Source organism: Mytilus galloprovincialis, chromosome 4 (assembly GCF_965363235.1).
Source record: "Mytilus galloprovincialis chromosome 4, xbMytGall1.hap1.1, whole genome shotgun sequence".
NCBI lineage: Eukaryota > Metazoa > Mollusca > Bivalvia > Mytilida > Mytilidae > Mytilus > Mytilus galloprovincialis.
Genome location: NC_134841.1, coordinates 40776974 through 40794931, shown reverse-complemented (window position 1 = coordinate 40794931; position 17958 = coordinate 40776974). Strand labels below are relative to the sequence as shown.

At 31.8% G+C, this 17958-nt stretch overlaps 1 protein-coding gene across 2 annotated transcripts; it reads left to right on the top strand.

The window, feature by feature from the left end:
• The first annotated feature begins 3711 nt into the window (after positions 1-3711).
• LOC143072154 (uncharacterized) lies at positions 3712-16914 on the top strand. Of its 2 annotated transcripts, none has more exons than XM_076246969.1 (3): positions 3712-3855; positions 6452-6782; positions 10539-16914. In XM_076246969.1, exons 1-3 carry the CDS (start codon positions 3829-3831, stop codon positions 12623-12625), a joined length of 2445 nt encoding a protein of 814 aa, XP_076103084.1. In that variant the 5' UTR covers positions 3712-3828; the 3' UTR covers positions 12626-16914. The 2 variants fall into 2 exon arrangements, with proteins under 2 accessions (XP_076103084.1, XP_076103085.1); XM_076246970.1 differs by lacking the exon at positions 3712-3855 and adding an exon at positions 3926-4064.
• Positions 16915-17958: the final 1044 nt, after the last annotated feature.

Below are 17958 nucleotides of genomic sequence, written 5' to 3'. Positions count from 1 at the left end.
TCTCCTAGCTTCAAAATGTATCCAAAATCAAAGATGTGGAACATAGTTCTATCATAATCATTTGGTAATTGATGCAATTAATGTCGCTTCCATGCTCGTCTTGAACTTAAAAAACTGAGAATATTAAACAACACTCCTAATGCTCAGGTTAGTTTTCATATTGCTCAATACAGTTGATAATATAGTACCCTATGGGGAAAACATAGAACTTCTTTTGTCATACAAAACACTGTCAAACATCCAAACATAATATCTACACTGATCTGTGTCCACACTTGTAAATTAAGTAAAAAAAATCGTTTGTTAACATTGATAATACTAGAACACACCCGCGAAATCGCGGGCATTCAGAGCGTAGTTTAAAGTTTCAGTAGGTAAAGTGTTGTTGGAAGAATTTTGTTAAATACAGAATGACTGGAGAATTTCAGCAAAAGTATCATAAGTCATAGGTTATTGGGCACAGGAAAATGTTTTTTTTTTACCCTCAATCTTTATTTCCAAAGTTCCAAATTTTTGGTTTTCTACCAATTTCAATATGAACATACATTTAGTATGTTATGAACATTTATTTAATAAGGAGCCTGTAATTCAGTGGTTGTCGTTTGTTTATGTGTTACATATTTGTTTTTCGTTCATTTTTTGTACATAAATAAGGCCGCTAGTTTTCTCGTTTGCATTGTTTTACATTGTCATTTCGGGCCCTTTTGAAGCTGAGTATGCGGAATGGGCTTTGCTCTTTGTTGAAGGCCGTACGGTAACCTATAATTGTTAATTTCTGTGTCATTTTGGTCTCTTGTGGAGAGTTGTCTCAACATGGCAATCATACCACATCTTCTTTTTTTTTGTACTCAATGAATTTTGTAAAAGATTTAATGACTGGAGAATTTCAGAAAAAGTATCAAAAGTTCACATGAATAATTTTAGCGCTTATCTGTATATTATGAACATTCATTACTATATAAATAAAGCGTATTTACTTTCAATTCTAAGTTTACTAATCGATCCATGGGGATCATTGATATAGTATACAGACCCTCTCTATTTAATAAACTCTGTGACTGCCGTGGATAGTAAACTTGGAAATGATAGCAGATAAAATTCTGAAAATACACTTTATTCGTAGTATATGTATGTTCAAAGTATACAGAAAAACGCAAACCGGAAGTCTAATCTGACTTAAAATTTCGTACAATGACGGGACAATACCCGGATGCCTTTTTTCTCGTTTTTCTCCTAAATTAACTCAATCTGAATAATCATATGAATGGATGACAAATGCGACTATGCACTGTACCTATAGGACACAGAGGCGTGTTGATTAATTTATTGTGGAAAGAAGAGAAGCGACACCAAAAATGAGGTCTTCTCGTTTAATAGTATAGATTTCAAGGGGCAAAAGTTGTCAAATTAATCGTCACCGATTTGACTCAAAATCTCATATTTGATTCATAACATACTATACATGTCGTATATATCCAAAATACCATAATTATAAAAAAGAAGATGTAGTATGACTGCCAATGAGACAACTCTCCACAAGATACCAAAATGACACAGAAATTAACAATTATAGGTAACCGTACGGCCTTCAACAATGAGCAAAGCCCATACCACATAGTCAGCTATAAAACACCCCGAAATGACGTGTAAAACAATTCAAACGAGAAACCTAATTGCCTTACTTATATACAAAAAAAAATGAACAAAAAACAAATATGTAACACTTAAACAAACGACAACCACTGAATTACAGGTTTCTGACTTGGGAAAGGCACACACATACATAATGTGGCGGGGTTAAACATGTTAGCGGGATCCCCTCCCCTAACCTGGTACAGTGGTATAACAGTACAACATAAGGACGACTGACTATTAAAATCAGTTGAAAAAGGCTTAACTCATCAGATGGACAAAAATATAAGATTAGAATAAGCAATTCATTAATGATTAGACTCGATAATATTTATCAACATGGCGTTTGTATTTTTTGTGTAGACGTCATCTAATTAACCATATTGATTACCCCTAAGACTACCGACGGTCATATAACCCAAAATAAACAGATAGCGTCCACGTGCCATTGGATTTTTCCTGGTCTGTTTGATTTCATATTGTAGGTTAAAATGTATGTTTATCGTCATTTTTACCTGTGTAAGAATTTTTTTTGAAGTGGATTGAATCAGTCAACCAAATCATTCATCCTTATTTTCTTTCAATGTTGCCATTTTTTCCTTTTGACAGCTGAATACATGTGTAACGGTAAACCCATCTCCAGCTAAGGGGTTAAATCAAAGGTCACTTGAACATCGATTCAACGAGGTCGAAATATTGACTTGCAATTGAATAATTCATAATGAGTAATGTTTCTTATCTTTTTTTGGACAAAATTGAACCAAATTGACTGCTAAAAGCAAATTAGTACTTCACGTTATCACTTTCTCTAATAAATGAACAAAACGAAATAATATGTCATTGCTTTCGTATCTCGTAGCCAATGCCCTTTTAAGTGACTCTCAAAATTGAATAAATTTTGTTTGATAAAATAATTGTTCAACAATCATGTTTTCACGGGTGGTAAACACTCACTAGCTACACTAAATGTATGTTTAGCTGGTTGAGATTGTGTTTTATGAAGTGAATCGTTCCATTCAAGTTTTCGAAAAAAAGACCTGGTTTTTCGAGTGAATGATCAATTTACTATTATTTCCCGGACGAGGCAATAACAAAACTGTTAACGAGCAACTCGATAGAGTGGTGGCAAACTTTAGTCATAGACTCATGCAAAGGCAGGGTGAAAATGAGGTAATGTTCTGCACCACAAAATGTACGCGCGGTTATTGCAGTTTGTAAACTAGTACTATGTTTGCAGGCGAAAAGTGAAAAAAGAAAATTACATTCATGAAAATTCCACGTTTCCCATCAAGAGTGACTAGATTATACGAATATAGCAATGTTACAATAAGTTCTTTTATCTTACAGTAATCGTCAAGGAAGGAATATACGGAGCATGGGAAATTGTATCGAAAAATCATTTGAAAGTGCCTAAAAATTATGCTATGTTGTAAAACTTCTCTGTAAGCTTTTTATCACAATTTTTTATACGCTTTAAAATTGTTATCTCGTGTGTCTATGCTGTTAAGTTGAGACTACTTTTATTATAGTAGTCTTGGTGTTGAATAACAGATTAATCATGTAAAAACAAGAAAACACTTTAGGTGGCACGGTAGTATTTGCATTCCAGAATTTGGGTTGCTCTTTTGTGTACCCTACTTAGGTAAATGTATCTAAACAGTGTGATTGGACAAAAAATACAGTATCAACTGAACATACTTTCCCAAACTGAGGGATGAATCAGGTGTAGAAAAATATGAAATAATTTTACATACAGATGAAAATGAATTTGTTAGAATTTTTTTAAATTTTGTATTCACTGCACCGTAAAAGACCTAAAAGTACTAGTGGCCTTAGGTTTTTAAAAATAGCAAAAAAAGTAAACGGTCATGATACATATTCAAATTCATTTCTGAATAGTAAAATGAAAGTACTTCAGTTAACTGTGAATGTAGAATTTTTTGCAGTGTTAGAAAGTGGTGAAAATTCTAAAAAGGCTATCATTATCCCTTATGGCCAGGAAATACTACCGTGCCACCTTAACATGTATACACGGATTTCCATCATGTGTATTCCGTTTTTTATTTTTTTATTAGGCCACCAGAAAGACTTCCGCCTCACAAAATAGGCTGAGCAAAGCAAAATTAGTTTGTATATTGATACATGTTTAACAAATAAACCAGCATATGTAACATGGATCCTTGAAAACCTTGAATCATGAACTCTTTTCCACAAAATCATAACGTAAGTTCTGCTAAATGATTTTAAAAAAATAACAATAAACTTTTCATCCATGAATGGAAGGTTGTCCTTGACCCTGTATCGAGTGGATGACTGTTGGTTTGGCCTAAACTTTTGACACCGTTAATGTGTCTATTTTTAAGTAAAAATGAAAACTTTATCGAGTTTCATTTAAATCATTCAATAATTTCAAGTACAACAGTGAACAAACGGTACAGGAACAAACATTAATATTTATTAAAAATTTACACAAACTAAACTGGTCTAAAGAGGGGGGATAGGACCTTTATCAGGACTCCGGGATTGGCTGTTTTTAAGTTCTGGATTTTGAGATATCTCTTCGGGATCCGGGAATTCCTTTTTTCAAATTTTGGGATCCGGGATTTAACATTATTTAAATTCAGGACCGCAGGATTTCGTGTTTTTAAGCCCGGGATTTCGGGATCAGGACCCCTCCTACCCCCCTCTCTAAAGACTAAAAAAGAGAGCAATTTACAGGTTGGGACAATCACCCATTATCAAGGGTAGTAATGTCCTTAACTGTCAGGTGTCAAACGGTCATTTTCGGCTACCATTAGTGTCAAATTGATTAAAATTTTACCGTGATTTGTCAAAATATCCTTATTGTGAATTGGTCTCATGATTATCATTACCCTTATTTTTGGAAAATAGTGATCATGATTCATCGAAATTATTGTTTTTAAAAAGAAAGTGCACATTTTATCGTCATGAACCAAAAAGTAAACGTTATTGTCATTTGGCAAATTTTTTACCGTTATTCGTCATAAAGGTACTCCCATGTGGTACCACCCTCATTATCATGATTTTAAAATCCTATTTGGGATTCAATATGTGTCAGATATTAATTTTTTGTACAATTGTTTCAAGGAAAATATTACAAAGGACAAACGATTTAATCATTAAATAAAAGACATCAACTCTCATAACTCTTGGTTAGCATTGTTTCCAAGTATCTGGATGTTTTCAAGGGTGTATCCAGACAGATTGAAAAAGGGGGGTCCCCAACCCAGGATAAAAGGGGGATGGGTTTCAACTTTCAAATGATCACATTCAAATGCATTGATAATCCACAATTTTTATTTTTTTTTTGGGGGGGGGGGGGGGTCCAACCCCCCTGGATTTGCCAATGGTTTTAAAAATTAATGATGAGTATAATTCCTGAGTTATCTGGAAGATGCTTTTTTTCCTGGGGGACCAATCTTGTAATTAACTAATTTTTCTAAAAAGTTCTCAGTTACCAAAAGGTAAAAGTTGCTGCCATTAACATGATTAACTTGAACAAATGCCATTTTCATTATTTTTTGCAAAATTCCAAAATCATATTTTTTTTTGGCACTGAAAAGTTATAATCCCTTAATATTAGACACAGACACTTGTCTCAGAAAAAAAGTTCTACATACCTTTAATTTAGGAACTTTTTTTCTGAGACAAGTGCCTGTTCCCTTAGAGCTACATTATGTATATGTAACATTGCACATGTACATGTATGCATGTATGATACCCCAAATGAGTTATTATCTTCTGTTGAGATAAGAAACCTCAAACCTGAAAAAAAATGAATGCACATTAGAGTGGAAATATTAAAGCATCAATACGTCATTTCTGGAATCATCTCTTCCACTGGAAAAGGTCTTTAATTTAGCATGCCTTCATGACATCATGTACCAGATAGAAGGCACACCTGTATCCCTGCTATTAAAAACTAATAAAAGTTCCAGCACTTTTATATTTGTCATTCTGTACTGTAGTATAGAAATGATTTATGTTCGGTAAGTACATAATCTTGGTCCCCTTAGGAATGAAGGAGGGTGACCATGTTATATAAATTATAACTATTAGATTTTAATTTTTAATTTTATTCTCCTTTAACATTTTGTTTAAAGATGTGTCCATTGGTTTTACACATGAAAATTAGACATTATTATTTTACACCACATGGATGATATGACATATGTGACTATTCTATTATAAATCAAACATCAAGTATCTTTTTACAAATATAATGTCAAGTAGGAAATATTTTTCGTGAGGTGTTAATTCTGACAATACTGTTATAATATAATCCCAATTAAAATAAATCACAAAAACATTCTTCTCATATAAACTTTCATGATCTTTAAGATAGATTAAAACTTTACAGTATACAAAAAGATAAGATACATTGTAGGATAATTTTGTTAACCAATATCATGGTACCCAGATTTTGAGCTATACAATCCATTGAATTACAGAATAAAGCACACTCAATGAAACAAGTGATTAGAATGATTAAAGTCATTGAAACAAAAACATGTATACACATTTAAACAAAGTAACATAATTATAAACCATGTTATTTACAAAACATTAAGTACTTTTTAAAGCCACTGTGACCTGGAGAAATTACATTTCTTAATCAAAATTTATAGTCCTAGGTCTATGGGAGACAACTCCTAATTGTTTCTACATGTATACTGGGATAGAAAAGTTTCATTAAATTATTTGTTAAGCATTATCTGTACTTTTATCAATTTTAGCAGTTTAAATTGATTCTTACTGACTGATTTAAACTTATTATTTATATTTCATTTTTTTGTAGAATGGTGATCCTGCAGAATTTCATCAGTTGATGACCAAAAAGTTAATTCAGTCCATTCATCAATTCTTTGCTATTAACTACCAATTCTCAAATACCTTAGCAGTAAGGGCTCAGTTGCTAGTCCAACTTGACAACAGTCAAGATCGTCTGTACCAATTTGAAAATTCTGTTTCAAAAGATGATATTAAATTACCCATAAATGCACCAGATGATGACGTAAAATCTACAACTGCAGGAAATGACAAAGAAATACAGACTGATCTTCTGACAAACGTAGCTGCCACACAAACAGAAGTTTTATCTGAAGAAGTAAAAATCGTCAAAGTTACAAGTGAGTATAACAATAGAGTAAATGCTAAACTACATGTAAGTACAGTGTACATTAGATACCTCTGATTTATATTAACTCCTCATACATGTTACATGACGTAGATACCAGGATTAACATTTTGTATGCCAGACACAATTTTTGTCTACATAACTTAAGACTCATCAGTGATGCTCAAATCAAACAAGTTTAAAAGGCAAAATAAAGTACAAAGTTGAAGGGCATTGTCAATTTGAGGAACCAAATTCTGAAAGGTTTTGCTGAATATATGTACATGGTTTATCATTCTAGGGTAGAAAATTCTTAACCTACATACATGTACATGTATTGTATTTTGAAAAATTCAAAGTTTTGTAACAGTTAGTCAATTCTCAGATACGGACATCCTGACATTTAAATATTTTTCGAGGGGTGAAGCCAATAGAAATCCTCTAGATTTTTCATCGATTTGAAGGTGATTACTGATTATTTATATTGCAGATTATTTTTTAACCAGTAGATATATATAGTATGATAAAAATCAAAATTAAGATATTAGGCCAAAAATAAAATATTGTTTGTTTCCCCTCACACGACCGACCCGAAAAAATCACCGCTACCCGAAAAATTTTATTGGCCATTCTTGTCCACTATTTTGTTTTTTGCTATGTTGGTTATTGGTGATATCCTTCCGATGCTGAAGTCAACGATCGTTGGGTTTTGGGGTTGCCTTTCCGATGCTGTAGTCAACGAGCGTTTTTTTTTTTTAATTGAAGCGTCTACATGATTTTTGAATTGAAGCGTCTACATGATTCGGAATCAAGGAAAACAAACAAAATGCGTTCCCACACGATTTGTTTGTTTGCGAGGGTGATCTTTTTTTGAAAAAAAAATAAAAAAATGAAACATCTTTCAATCCGCTGAGTGCATCTTGATTTGCTTTGTGTCTAACCTCTGTTCCTGTTTAAAGGATAAAATCTTAAAGACTTTGAGTAAAAATGGTCTGACTCGTGCTTTAAAATCTATCTTAGTACTTTGTCTTTGAACAGGTTGGGCACAAGTCAGGAAATGTGGGATACATGTATTCCCTGTTTTCTGGTGTAAAAAAAAACCAGTTTAAATGGGATTTCCTTTTTCAATTTATGGCATGAAAATTACAAAAGGACACGTTTTAACGTTATACCTGCATCAGTAGAATTCGTAAATACTTATTAAAAGTATTTTAGGAAATACAAAACATGAATATAAAGGGAAGCCTTGTTTCTTCTAGAACTCGAAAAAAACATACAAATCTTTGTTTGGGAATCAATTGACCAAGCTGCATGGCATGATCCAGGTGTAACTGAACATAACTGAATTATGTTCACTTCTATTGAAAATTTTTATTCATTGAATTTTAATTCCCAAGTGATTAACATACATGTATCTTTTTGTCATCTCATAATTGATGATCAAGGTATGAATTGGTGAACAAAGGAATTGTTTTGTTGTGAGTTATGCATCAAATTAGACTTGAAATATAAGCTTGATTTCTTTAACTAACAAAACACTGGCTATCAATAGGCATTAGTATCACAAGTAGAATGTGCGCTTTTGTAGATTTCATTAAATTAAATGAATAGGGAAAAAAGAAGGTCCCTGTATACTGTTTTTTTAACACCAGAAAACTGTGGTGTACACTGAATTAGAATACAGGGAATACCCCACTTTTCTTGACTTGAACCTTAAGTGTTGAATTTTGTACAAATTCAATATAGAAAACCATATCAAGGAATAAAATAAAATAATTTGCCTACCTACCTACCCATACCCTAACAACCTCAGTCGGGAGAGGGGAAACAAAGATATTTTTAATGTTGGCCTTATATAGTGTCTTTAACATTAATATTTTAAAGAGTAAAATTACTTTATTCAACAGATGTCAATATATATCAATTTTAATTTGCATTGAAGACAATGGAAAATCTAGAGGATTCTTATTGGCATTACCTCTCAACATTGTTCAGTCAGGATTCTACTTCTTCAAAATCATCTCCCCATTACGCCAGTTCATTTTCACAATCGTAGAAATGGAAGCCATGGTAGGGATGATGCGCTGCCAATTTTGCTCTTGGAAACCGATAAATTTATCCACATTGCACCATTACCATCCTTATATGTCAGTTGTATTTTAAAAGACAAATGTATCAACTAGCTAATGAGCATCAGTTAATGATATTGTCCAGGGATGGGGTAATTGAAAATGTAATGGTAATTAAGTGTAATGCATTACAATTTTCCATGTAATTGAATGTAATGTGTAATTGAGCATTTTTTTAATTACATGTAATGGTAATTTAATTTAATCAAGATTCTTGTCTGCATTGATTCAACTTAAAACTATTGTCTGATCGGTTGTCAGGTGGAATTTGCGAAATTTCATACACATTTAAAAAAATTCTAATTAAATATTTCGTGGAAGGGCAGGCTAGATTTTTTTAGTGGTTGAAGAATATAAACCCTAGATACATGTATCACACACAAAAAATTATAATTTTTCGAAGATATGCATTTTCATCATCCAACTAGAAAGACTGTCGTCAAGTACTTTTAGTAAGACAATAGCTATTGGAACACACCTACTGTTGTTTTTGTGATTTCATTAGATAGGTATTCCATTTGACCCATATATTTCATCTTTTAGAACCGTGATTTTTTTATGTTATAAAGTCAACCTGTAGCTTTGATATATAAAAATGATAGAATCTGAAGCGAAACGATGTATGAAATAATCTTACTTTGTACGATATCAAGACAAAATATTCAACTCAAACACGCCCTAACAGAAAGGTGCACTCCATTTTCTCTTTTCGATACAATTGTAACAAATTTTTTTGATTTTTTTCTGGAGTCACATAATGGAAGGGCAGACATGAAAATTACTGAACTAATAGATTGATATGTTTTCCGTCCGTGGTAATTTTTTTTTAAATCGGAGGTTATGCATTTTCTACATCCAACTTGAAAGATACCCATTTCTTCGACTTGATATCTAATTGTTCTGCTATGTTTTAGATAAATTGAGACTTATGCAAATGGGGTTTTTAAAATGAAACACTTAGTAATTGAGAAGAAAATTGTCAATTTATTTGTTTCTATTAACTTTTAAAATTTTTGTCACTATTGTAAACATTACAGTTATCATTTATCGCCTTCTCTAACAAAGAGCTTCTATACTTTTGTTCTATTTCAACTGGGTTTCTGTCTGTGTTAAAATAGCACAAATGCTTATCATTGATTGGTCATGATGAGTGCATGAATTTAAGTGAGTAATTTGTATATTTTTTTTACAAACGTTTGAGCATTATGGATTTAAGTTAGTAATTTGTATATTTTTTATACAAACGTTTGAAAATGATGAATTTAAGTGAGTAATTTGTATATTTTTTATACAAACCTTTGAACATGATGAATTTAAGTTAGTAATTTGTATATATTTTATACAAACGTTTGAACATTATGGATTTAAGTTAGTAATTTGTATAATTTTTATACAAACGTTTGAACATGATGAATTTAAGTTAGTAATTTGTATATTTTTTATACAAACGTTTGAATATGATGAATTTAAGTTAGTAATTTGTATATTTTTTAAACAAACCTTTGGCGTACTAAATTATAATCCTGGTACCTTTGATAACTATTGAACATGATGAATTTAAGTTAATAATTTGTATATTTTTTTTACAAACTTTTGAACATGATGAATTTAAGTTAGTAATTTGTATATTTTTCTTACAGGATCAACAAGTAAAGATCAGAAAGCAGTTGAACCAGATGTTAAACACAAAGAGGACAATGATAGTGAGGATGTCTGTGTTGATGAATCGGACTCAGATCATGCTGCTGATCTTGTTGTCCTACCCACAGTACCACCAGAGGATACCAGTTCACCAGAAAAATCCAAAAATGAACCAGTTTCTTGCCCACTTTGTTCAGCTACCTTCAAAAGTCAAGGCAAAGTTGAGAATCATTTGAGAGTTAACCATGATATAGGGAATGTCTATCTCTGTAGTTTCTGTGAAGAAATTTGTCCATCAAATCGAGCCTTGCATCAACATCTGGAGGAGAAACATGACCAAAAGCAACCTCAAGCAAATACCAAAAAGAGAGGGAGGAAGCCGTCTATTCGGAATGTGAAAAAGCTTACCTCTGGTCTTCCTTTGAAGAAAAACCTAACTGTAACTAAAGCACTTAGTAAAGCTCAAAATAAAGGAAGCAAGAAAAAACTTAAGACTGTTAAAAAACAGAGAATTCCTCCTCTTAGACTGAAAATAAAAAATGATCAATATGTCAGAGAAAAATTTTCTTGTGAGGAATGTGAAAAAGTGTATAGTTCAAGTAAAGCTCTGCGACGTCATGATCTATCTGCGCATAAGAAAAATAAATATGGTTGTAATATCTGTGACAAAAAGTTCTGTAGTAAAGAATCTCTGTATCACCATAAACGAGGAATACATGCTGGTGAAAAACCTTACACCTGTGAAGAATGTGGGTCATCATTCAATTTTAGCCATAGTTTGAAACTTCACATGCTTAAACATAGCGGAAAACGACCTTTTCAGTGCGTGGAATGCGACAAAACTTATCTTACTTCTAATCATTTGAAAATGCACATGATTGGAGTTCACCAAAATAACAAAATTCACACGTGCAGATTCTGCAGTAAGTCTTTTGCATACAAAACAAGTTTAAAAGTTCATGAAATGACCCATGAAAATATAAAACCTTACAAATGCAAATACTGTGACAAAGGTTTTGTAAATAGTCACTCACTAAAATATCACACAGAATCTAAACACGAAATGGACAAATGGTTTAAGTGTGAAGTTTGCCAGAAAGAATTTAAGACAGAATTCTCTATGAAGACTCATAGACGTCGTCATAGTATGGATGGCAATAGGTTCATGTGTGATGTGTGTGGACGACAGTTCATGTACAAGAGCACTTTAGAAATACACACAGCCATACATAAGGATGAGAAGACCTACCAGTGCAGTACCTGTGGTAAATCCTTTAAAACGTATGCCACCCTTTATTCACACCAGTATGTCCATAAAACTGAAAGTCCTTACCCTTGCCCTGAATGTGGAAAGCCTTTCAAAACTAAAGAGAGGTGCAAGGCTCACCAGAAAAGGCATGCTGGTACCAAGTCTTACTCATGTGATATATGTGGAAATTTGTTTCAAGACAAAGGTGGACTGTCTAAGCATAAGAGAACAGTCCATGCTGATTATAAGCGATTTGCTTGTCCTGTTTGTGGGAAAACTTGCTCAAGGGCAGATAATTTACGTGTTCACATGAAAATTCATGGAAAGTTAACTCAGAATTCGGAACCTATTGATACAACAACATCCATAGAGTCACAGGTTGAGAAAGCTACTTATAATGCTGTGGCTGATGAAATGAATCGACAACAGCATGAACAGAGAGTGCAGGAAACAGAAGGCAGTGAACCAGCTGTAGGGGTACCAGTACCAGAGCACCGTAAACCATCCCCAAGTGCTGACAGCTATGCATCTCATCATTCTGTCAGAGAAATGTCAGAATCACCAACGCTAACACCACTAGCATCAAGCCGTACCTACCATGAACAGCCTCATTTTACAAACATTTCCCCAGCACCAAATTTGAATGTACCTTTAGCTTTAACCTCTATGGCTAGTTCACACATTATACATCCTGCAGATAGTAGTGATGTACCAACACCACATGGTGGCCCAGTAACACAGATACCTAATCCTTCACCTTTTATGTACATGTGGCCTTATATTAATCCTCACCAGAATGTTCAGAATGCACAGGAACATGAATATTATGGACAGTGAAAGAAAGCTTTGTCTTTAAACTTTAATGCCCTACCATATGTACCAAATTTATATATTGTGCATTTATTTATTATTGTGTCACTTTTCTTTGATTGCACAAAATTGTGCATTTTTGTGTAGACTTGTTTTTTTTGTTCAAACATAATCTGCATGCAAGCTTTCAGAAAATCTGTATTTTGATGAAAATTTACCCACAAAAATTCACACCTCACAAATGATTTGAAATGTATTTTTCATACATCACTAGTCATTTTGGGTCTATTTATAGATTTTTTCCTTTTTTTTCTTTCTCAATTATATTTTTTCTTTAAAATTAGATAGTATACATTTAAATATATATGTTCTTAAATTGATCTTTGCCTAATTTTGTTTTACTTTTTGAAAAGCCATGATTTCTTTGATGAAATTAAATATACATATTCATCTCCTTACTTTATTTTAAACTTAAAAGTGTTGGAAGAAAAAGTTACACAAAGAAAAAAAGAAAGACAGTATGCATGCATGGCTTGCTCGAATTTTACTGTAACTAAATAAATTTGTTGTAGTCTTATTTCTTTTATCATGTTAAAAATTGTTTATTATATATATGCATGTGTTTAAATATTGCATTCTTCTGTATTATATAACACATGACTTTTTTCTTATTTTAAAATATTTATGATTTTCTATACATTTGGAAAAAATATAGTATATTAAATGTAAGAGTATTATTTTAAGAGCATTTTGCAGTTTGCAAAATTTTGAAATTGAATTCATCAAAGTATGATACATTATGAAGCAAATTTTCATTGAATTACATCTTTCAGTGTATTTTAATTTTTGTGAACAGTATTAATACAAAAGAGTATAATATTACATTTTTACATATATCTTAAAAAAATGTTACTCATTTGCAAAATTAAGAAGAACAAGTCAGAAAAAGTGATGGATCATTTAAATCATCATCCATCTATAGCTATATAGTATTTATAAACATGATTATGTCATTACCTTCTCATTGAACCTAAACTACTGATAATTCAGAAATTTTTGCGATGTTTTTATTATTGCTAAAAATGCGACAGGGTTATAATCGAAATAATTTTAACTCGCATTTTGATTTTTTTATATGGATTAAAACAGGATTTTTCTCAATATCGCATTTTAGTCCAAACAACAAAATCGCAATAATAAATGCAATCAATGATTTCTGAATTTACAGTATTAAAGTCAATTTCATATATATTGTATTTATTGAAATATCCAGGAGACCAGCCCTTATTGATAATTTTTTTTAAGACTACATTTTTCTGATTTGTTTTATTTCCCCCTTATTATTTTTTGCTCATATGTAACAATAAGAAGCAGAGTTCCATCTGATAGGTTTTATATATACATGTCTGTTTTTTTATATTATATTTGGATTGATTTTTATTCTGGACTGTTCAGCAGAGTATCATGTTAGTGATTTTTATAAACCCTAACACTGAATTGCAACCATTGTTAATTTAAATAAAAATTCTGTATGGTCACACACATTTAATATTGATATGGTCTGTACGCTAACAGAAATTACTTGTTATAGACTTTCAATATTTATTGTAATTGGATATCATAGTATTTCCTTCAGGGGCGGATCCAGATCTTTTCCTAAGGGGGCTCGCTGACTGACCTAAGGGGGGGGGCTCCAGTCATGCTTCAATGATTTCCTATATAATCAACCAATTTTTTCCCACAAAAGGGGGGACTGGGCCCCCCAGGCCCCCCTGGATCTGCCTATGTTCTTACAGTGCACAAAGTATTCTTTTACTTTTGCATATATTTTATAGATGTTGATTAGAGAGCTGATAAATTTTCAGTTTTGTAAAAATAAAATCCAATATTGTGGGATAACTTTGGAAAGTTTTGTTGACTAGGAAATAGCAAAGACTGCAGTGTACTAAAATATTTTTTGACATGTAAAAGCATGTAAATTTGATCTCAAAATACATTTCACCATACTTTTAAATTAAATCTCTGAAAAAGTACAAGTTCAATACATTTGGGAAATCAGAACTAGATTTTGAAAAGATGCATTTCAGCTGATAGTTTTAATAACAAATTTTGTTGTTTAATATATATGCACTTGTTGTCTTAATGAAATTGTTAAACCACGAAAACACCAGGAATGCAGGTTCATGTATCGCTATTATTTTTTTGAAACATGAATGTAGCAGCTGTGTGGTATACGTGAACATTCAATCCATTTTGGCTAGTATTAGGTATTCAGATTTCTACAGTGTTGATGATTATGATACCGGGGAATTTTTAAGTGTTAATAAAAATTAGGCAACCAGACTTCATGGATGCTTTCCACCCTTGTAGTGAAAAAGTAAATGATGTGATATATATTATATATATGTGGATTTTTAAACAACAACAGTTTGTCTTCAAGACAGAGTTATAAGATTTACTATATTCATGTATATATATGTTATTAACAGAATTAAATCTAATTGTATTGATTGAAATAATTATATTTTTTTATTCTAAAAACAGATATTACTTTGATCAGGTGAATATTTGAACTGCCACTCCTTTCAAAATTACTTTCAGGGATAAAAATAAAAATTCATTGACTAATGTTAATGTTCTGTTGAATCAAATGGTGCTAACTATATTTTCTAGAGAATTTCGACAGAATTTCACAGTTTCTTTTCAATACACAGATTTTTTACTAATTGTATTTGTAAATGTGTTCTAATTTCATTTTAGTGAGTTTCAGGATGGTATATGCATTTTGGTTCCTGGATAAGTTAAAAACTATTTTCATTTTAAACTTTTTGTCTTTCTCTTTCCTGAAACTGGTGCCTGGAAAATAACTTAAAATTTCAATAACAGCTTCCTCAGTAACTAGGCATCTTCTTATTTTGAAATGTGCATATGATGATATTGTGAAATGTCTAACAAATTATTTATAATATTGCATTCAGTATGCTATTGCCAAGCTGTGATAACACCTTATTTCTTTTCCTTGAAGATATATATATTTATATATCAATTCATTATTTGGTTAAAACTTTCATGAATGTTTACTTATTTTTCACTTTGATTTTAATATTCACAATACCACTATGGCTTTTACATGATCTGTTGTATAGTTGATAGTTTTCTGAACCTTGTTATATATGTTCTCTAGATCTGTTGCTTCTTTGATTTATTGCTACTTCTGACTTTGAAGTTTTATGATCTTGCACTTGGCTGAAAATAACTTTAATTTGGTTCAGGAATGTAAAAATAAAGAGAAGTAGTAGATTGGCAATGAGACAACTATCTAGCAGAATTTAAATGTAGTAGACGGACCCAATCATTAGACATTTATAACCTTGTGTTGTCTTATACTGTTTATTTTGATTTTAATACTAGTTTGTTATTGTGCTATGATTGATATTATTTGAAGGATTATTTATAATGTTCTTTCAAGGACATTTGATTCAAGAAATTTTGAAGGGTTACCTTGAAAGGGGGCGGGGTCTAGATCATGTTAAAAATAAAAATTCCTTGGGTTATTACTAATGACACATTTATTGTAAATTTGAATACCAGAAACAAAATGTACTGTGTCCTAAAAGTATAGTCCTTTCCAAACAATACATTTTTATATAGATTAATTAGACCTTTGGTTTTCCCATTTGAATGGTTTTACACTTTAATTTTTGGTGTGAGCCAATGCTCCATGTTGAAGGCAGTACCTTGACCTATAATGGTTTACTTTTATAAATTTTTAATTGGATGGAGAGTTGTCTCATTGACACTCATACCACATCTTCCTATATCTATATAAAAGGATTACAGCATTTACCAAAAACATTAGACAGTACAACAGACCACACCAAAAACCAACTTCTTTGAGAAACATAACACAAAACAACAAAGAACAACCTACAGTTTGGAAATGACTGTCTCATGTTAGCCCACTGTTTGATATATTACGCCAAAGTATTTGTATTCACTTGCAAATGTACATGAATCATGAATGGAAAGTGGCAAAATAAAACAGCTTGTATTGTATATTTATTAATGTGTGTTTATTTTTTTCATCATCTGTACATAGATATTGCAATATTTGAAAATGTGATGTTTGTTTTTTTAAATTATTTGTTTTTTATGTGTACCCTTTTTTCCAAATATGCATTTTGATTTGTTGAATTTTACACATTTATCATGTGAATATTTTTCCTGCTTGCAAGGTAAAACAAAATGTATTGATTCAATGTATGCAGGTCAGTATTGATAGTTATGGCTTAATGGATTAAAGTTAGAGAGATTAATTTTCTGTCTTTTTATCCTGTTTATAGAATACAAAATATTGCATCCAAAGTAATGCTGCCTTTTATGGAAACATTTCTATAAAACCAGGTTCATTCCACAATTTTCTACATTTAAAAATGCATGTACCAAGTCAGAAATATGACAGTTGTTGTCCATTCGTTTGATGTGTTTTATCATTTTATTTTGCTATTTGAATAGGGACTTTCTGTTTTACATTTTCCTCAGAGTTTTTATGCCCTATTTATGCATGGGCATTATGTTTACTGGTCTGTGTGTCCATTTGTTCGTTCGTCCGTCTGTCCCGCTTCAGGTTAAAGTTTTTGGTCGAGGTTGTTTTTGATGAAGTTGAAGTCCAATCAACTTGAAACTTAGTAAACATGTTCCCTATGATATGATCTCTCTAATTTTAATGCTTAATTAGAGATTTAACCAAATTTCACGGTCTTCTGAACATAGAAAATGATAGTGCAGATGGGGCATCGGTGTACTTGGGACACATTTTTGTTATACAACTGCAAAAAAAATTTTTGGATCATAAATGGTATGATGTCTTTGTCGTCGTCTGAAGACACATTGGTTTCTGGACAATAACTTAGGTTTAGGTGAATACACCTTTATGAATTTTTTTCAGAAGGTTCAATACCACAAAATGAAGGTTGGGATTGATTTTGGAGATGATGGTCCCAACTGTTTAGAAATTAAAGGTAAAAAAGGGGCCCAAAACCAACATTTTTCTAGTTTCAGGATAATAACTTGTGTATAAGTATTTAAATTGCTCTGAAATTATACCATAATGTTTAAAAGTAAAAGGTTGGGATTCATTTTAGGGGTTATGGGGCCAACAGTTTAGGAATTAAGGGTCAAAAAGAGGCCAAAACAAGCATTTTCTTAGTTTCCAGACAATAACTTGTGTGCAATTGTATGGATCTCTCTGAAATTGTACCACAATGTTCCATATAACAAGGGAGAGGCTGGGATTGAGCTTTGGGTTAATTGCCCAAAACATGTAGGAATTAGAGGCCAAAAAAGGGCCAAAAAGAAGC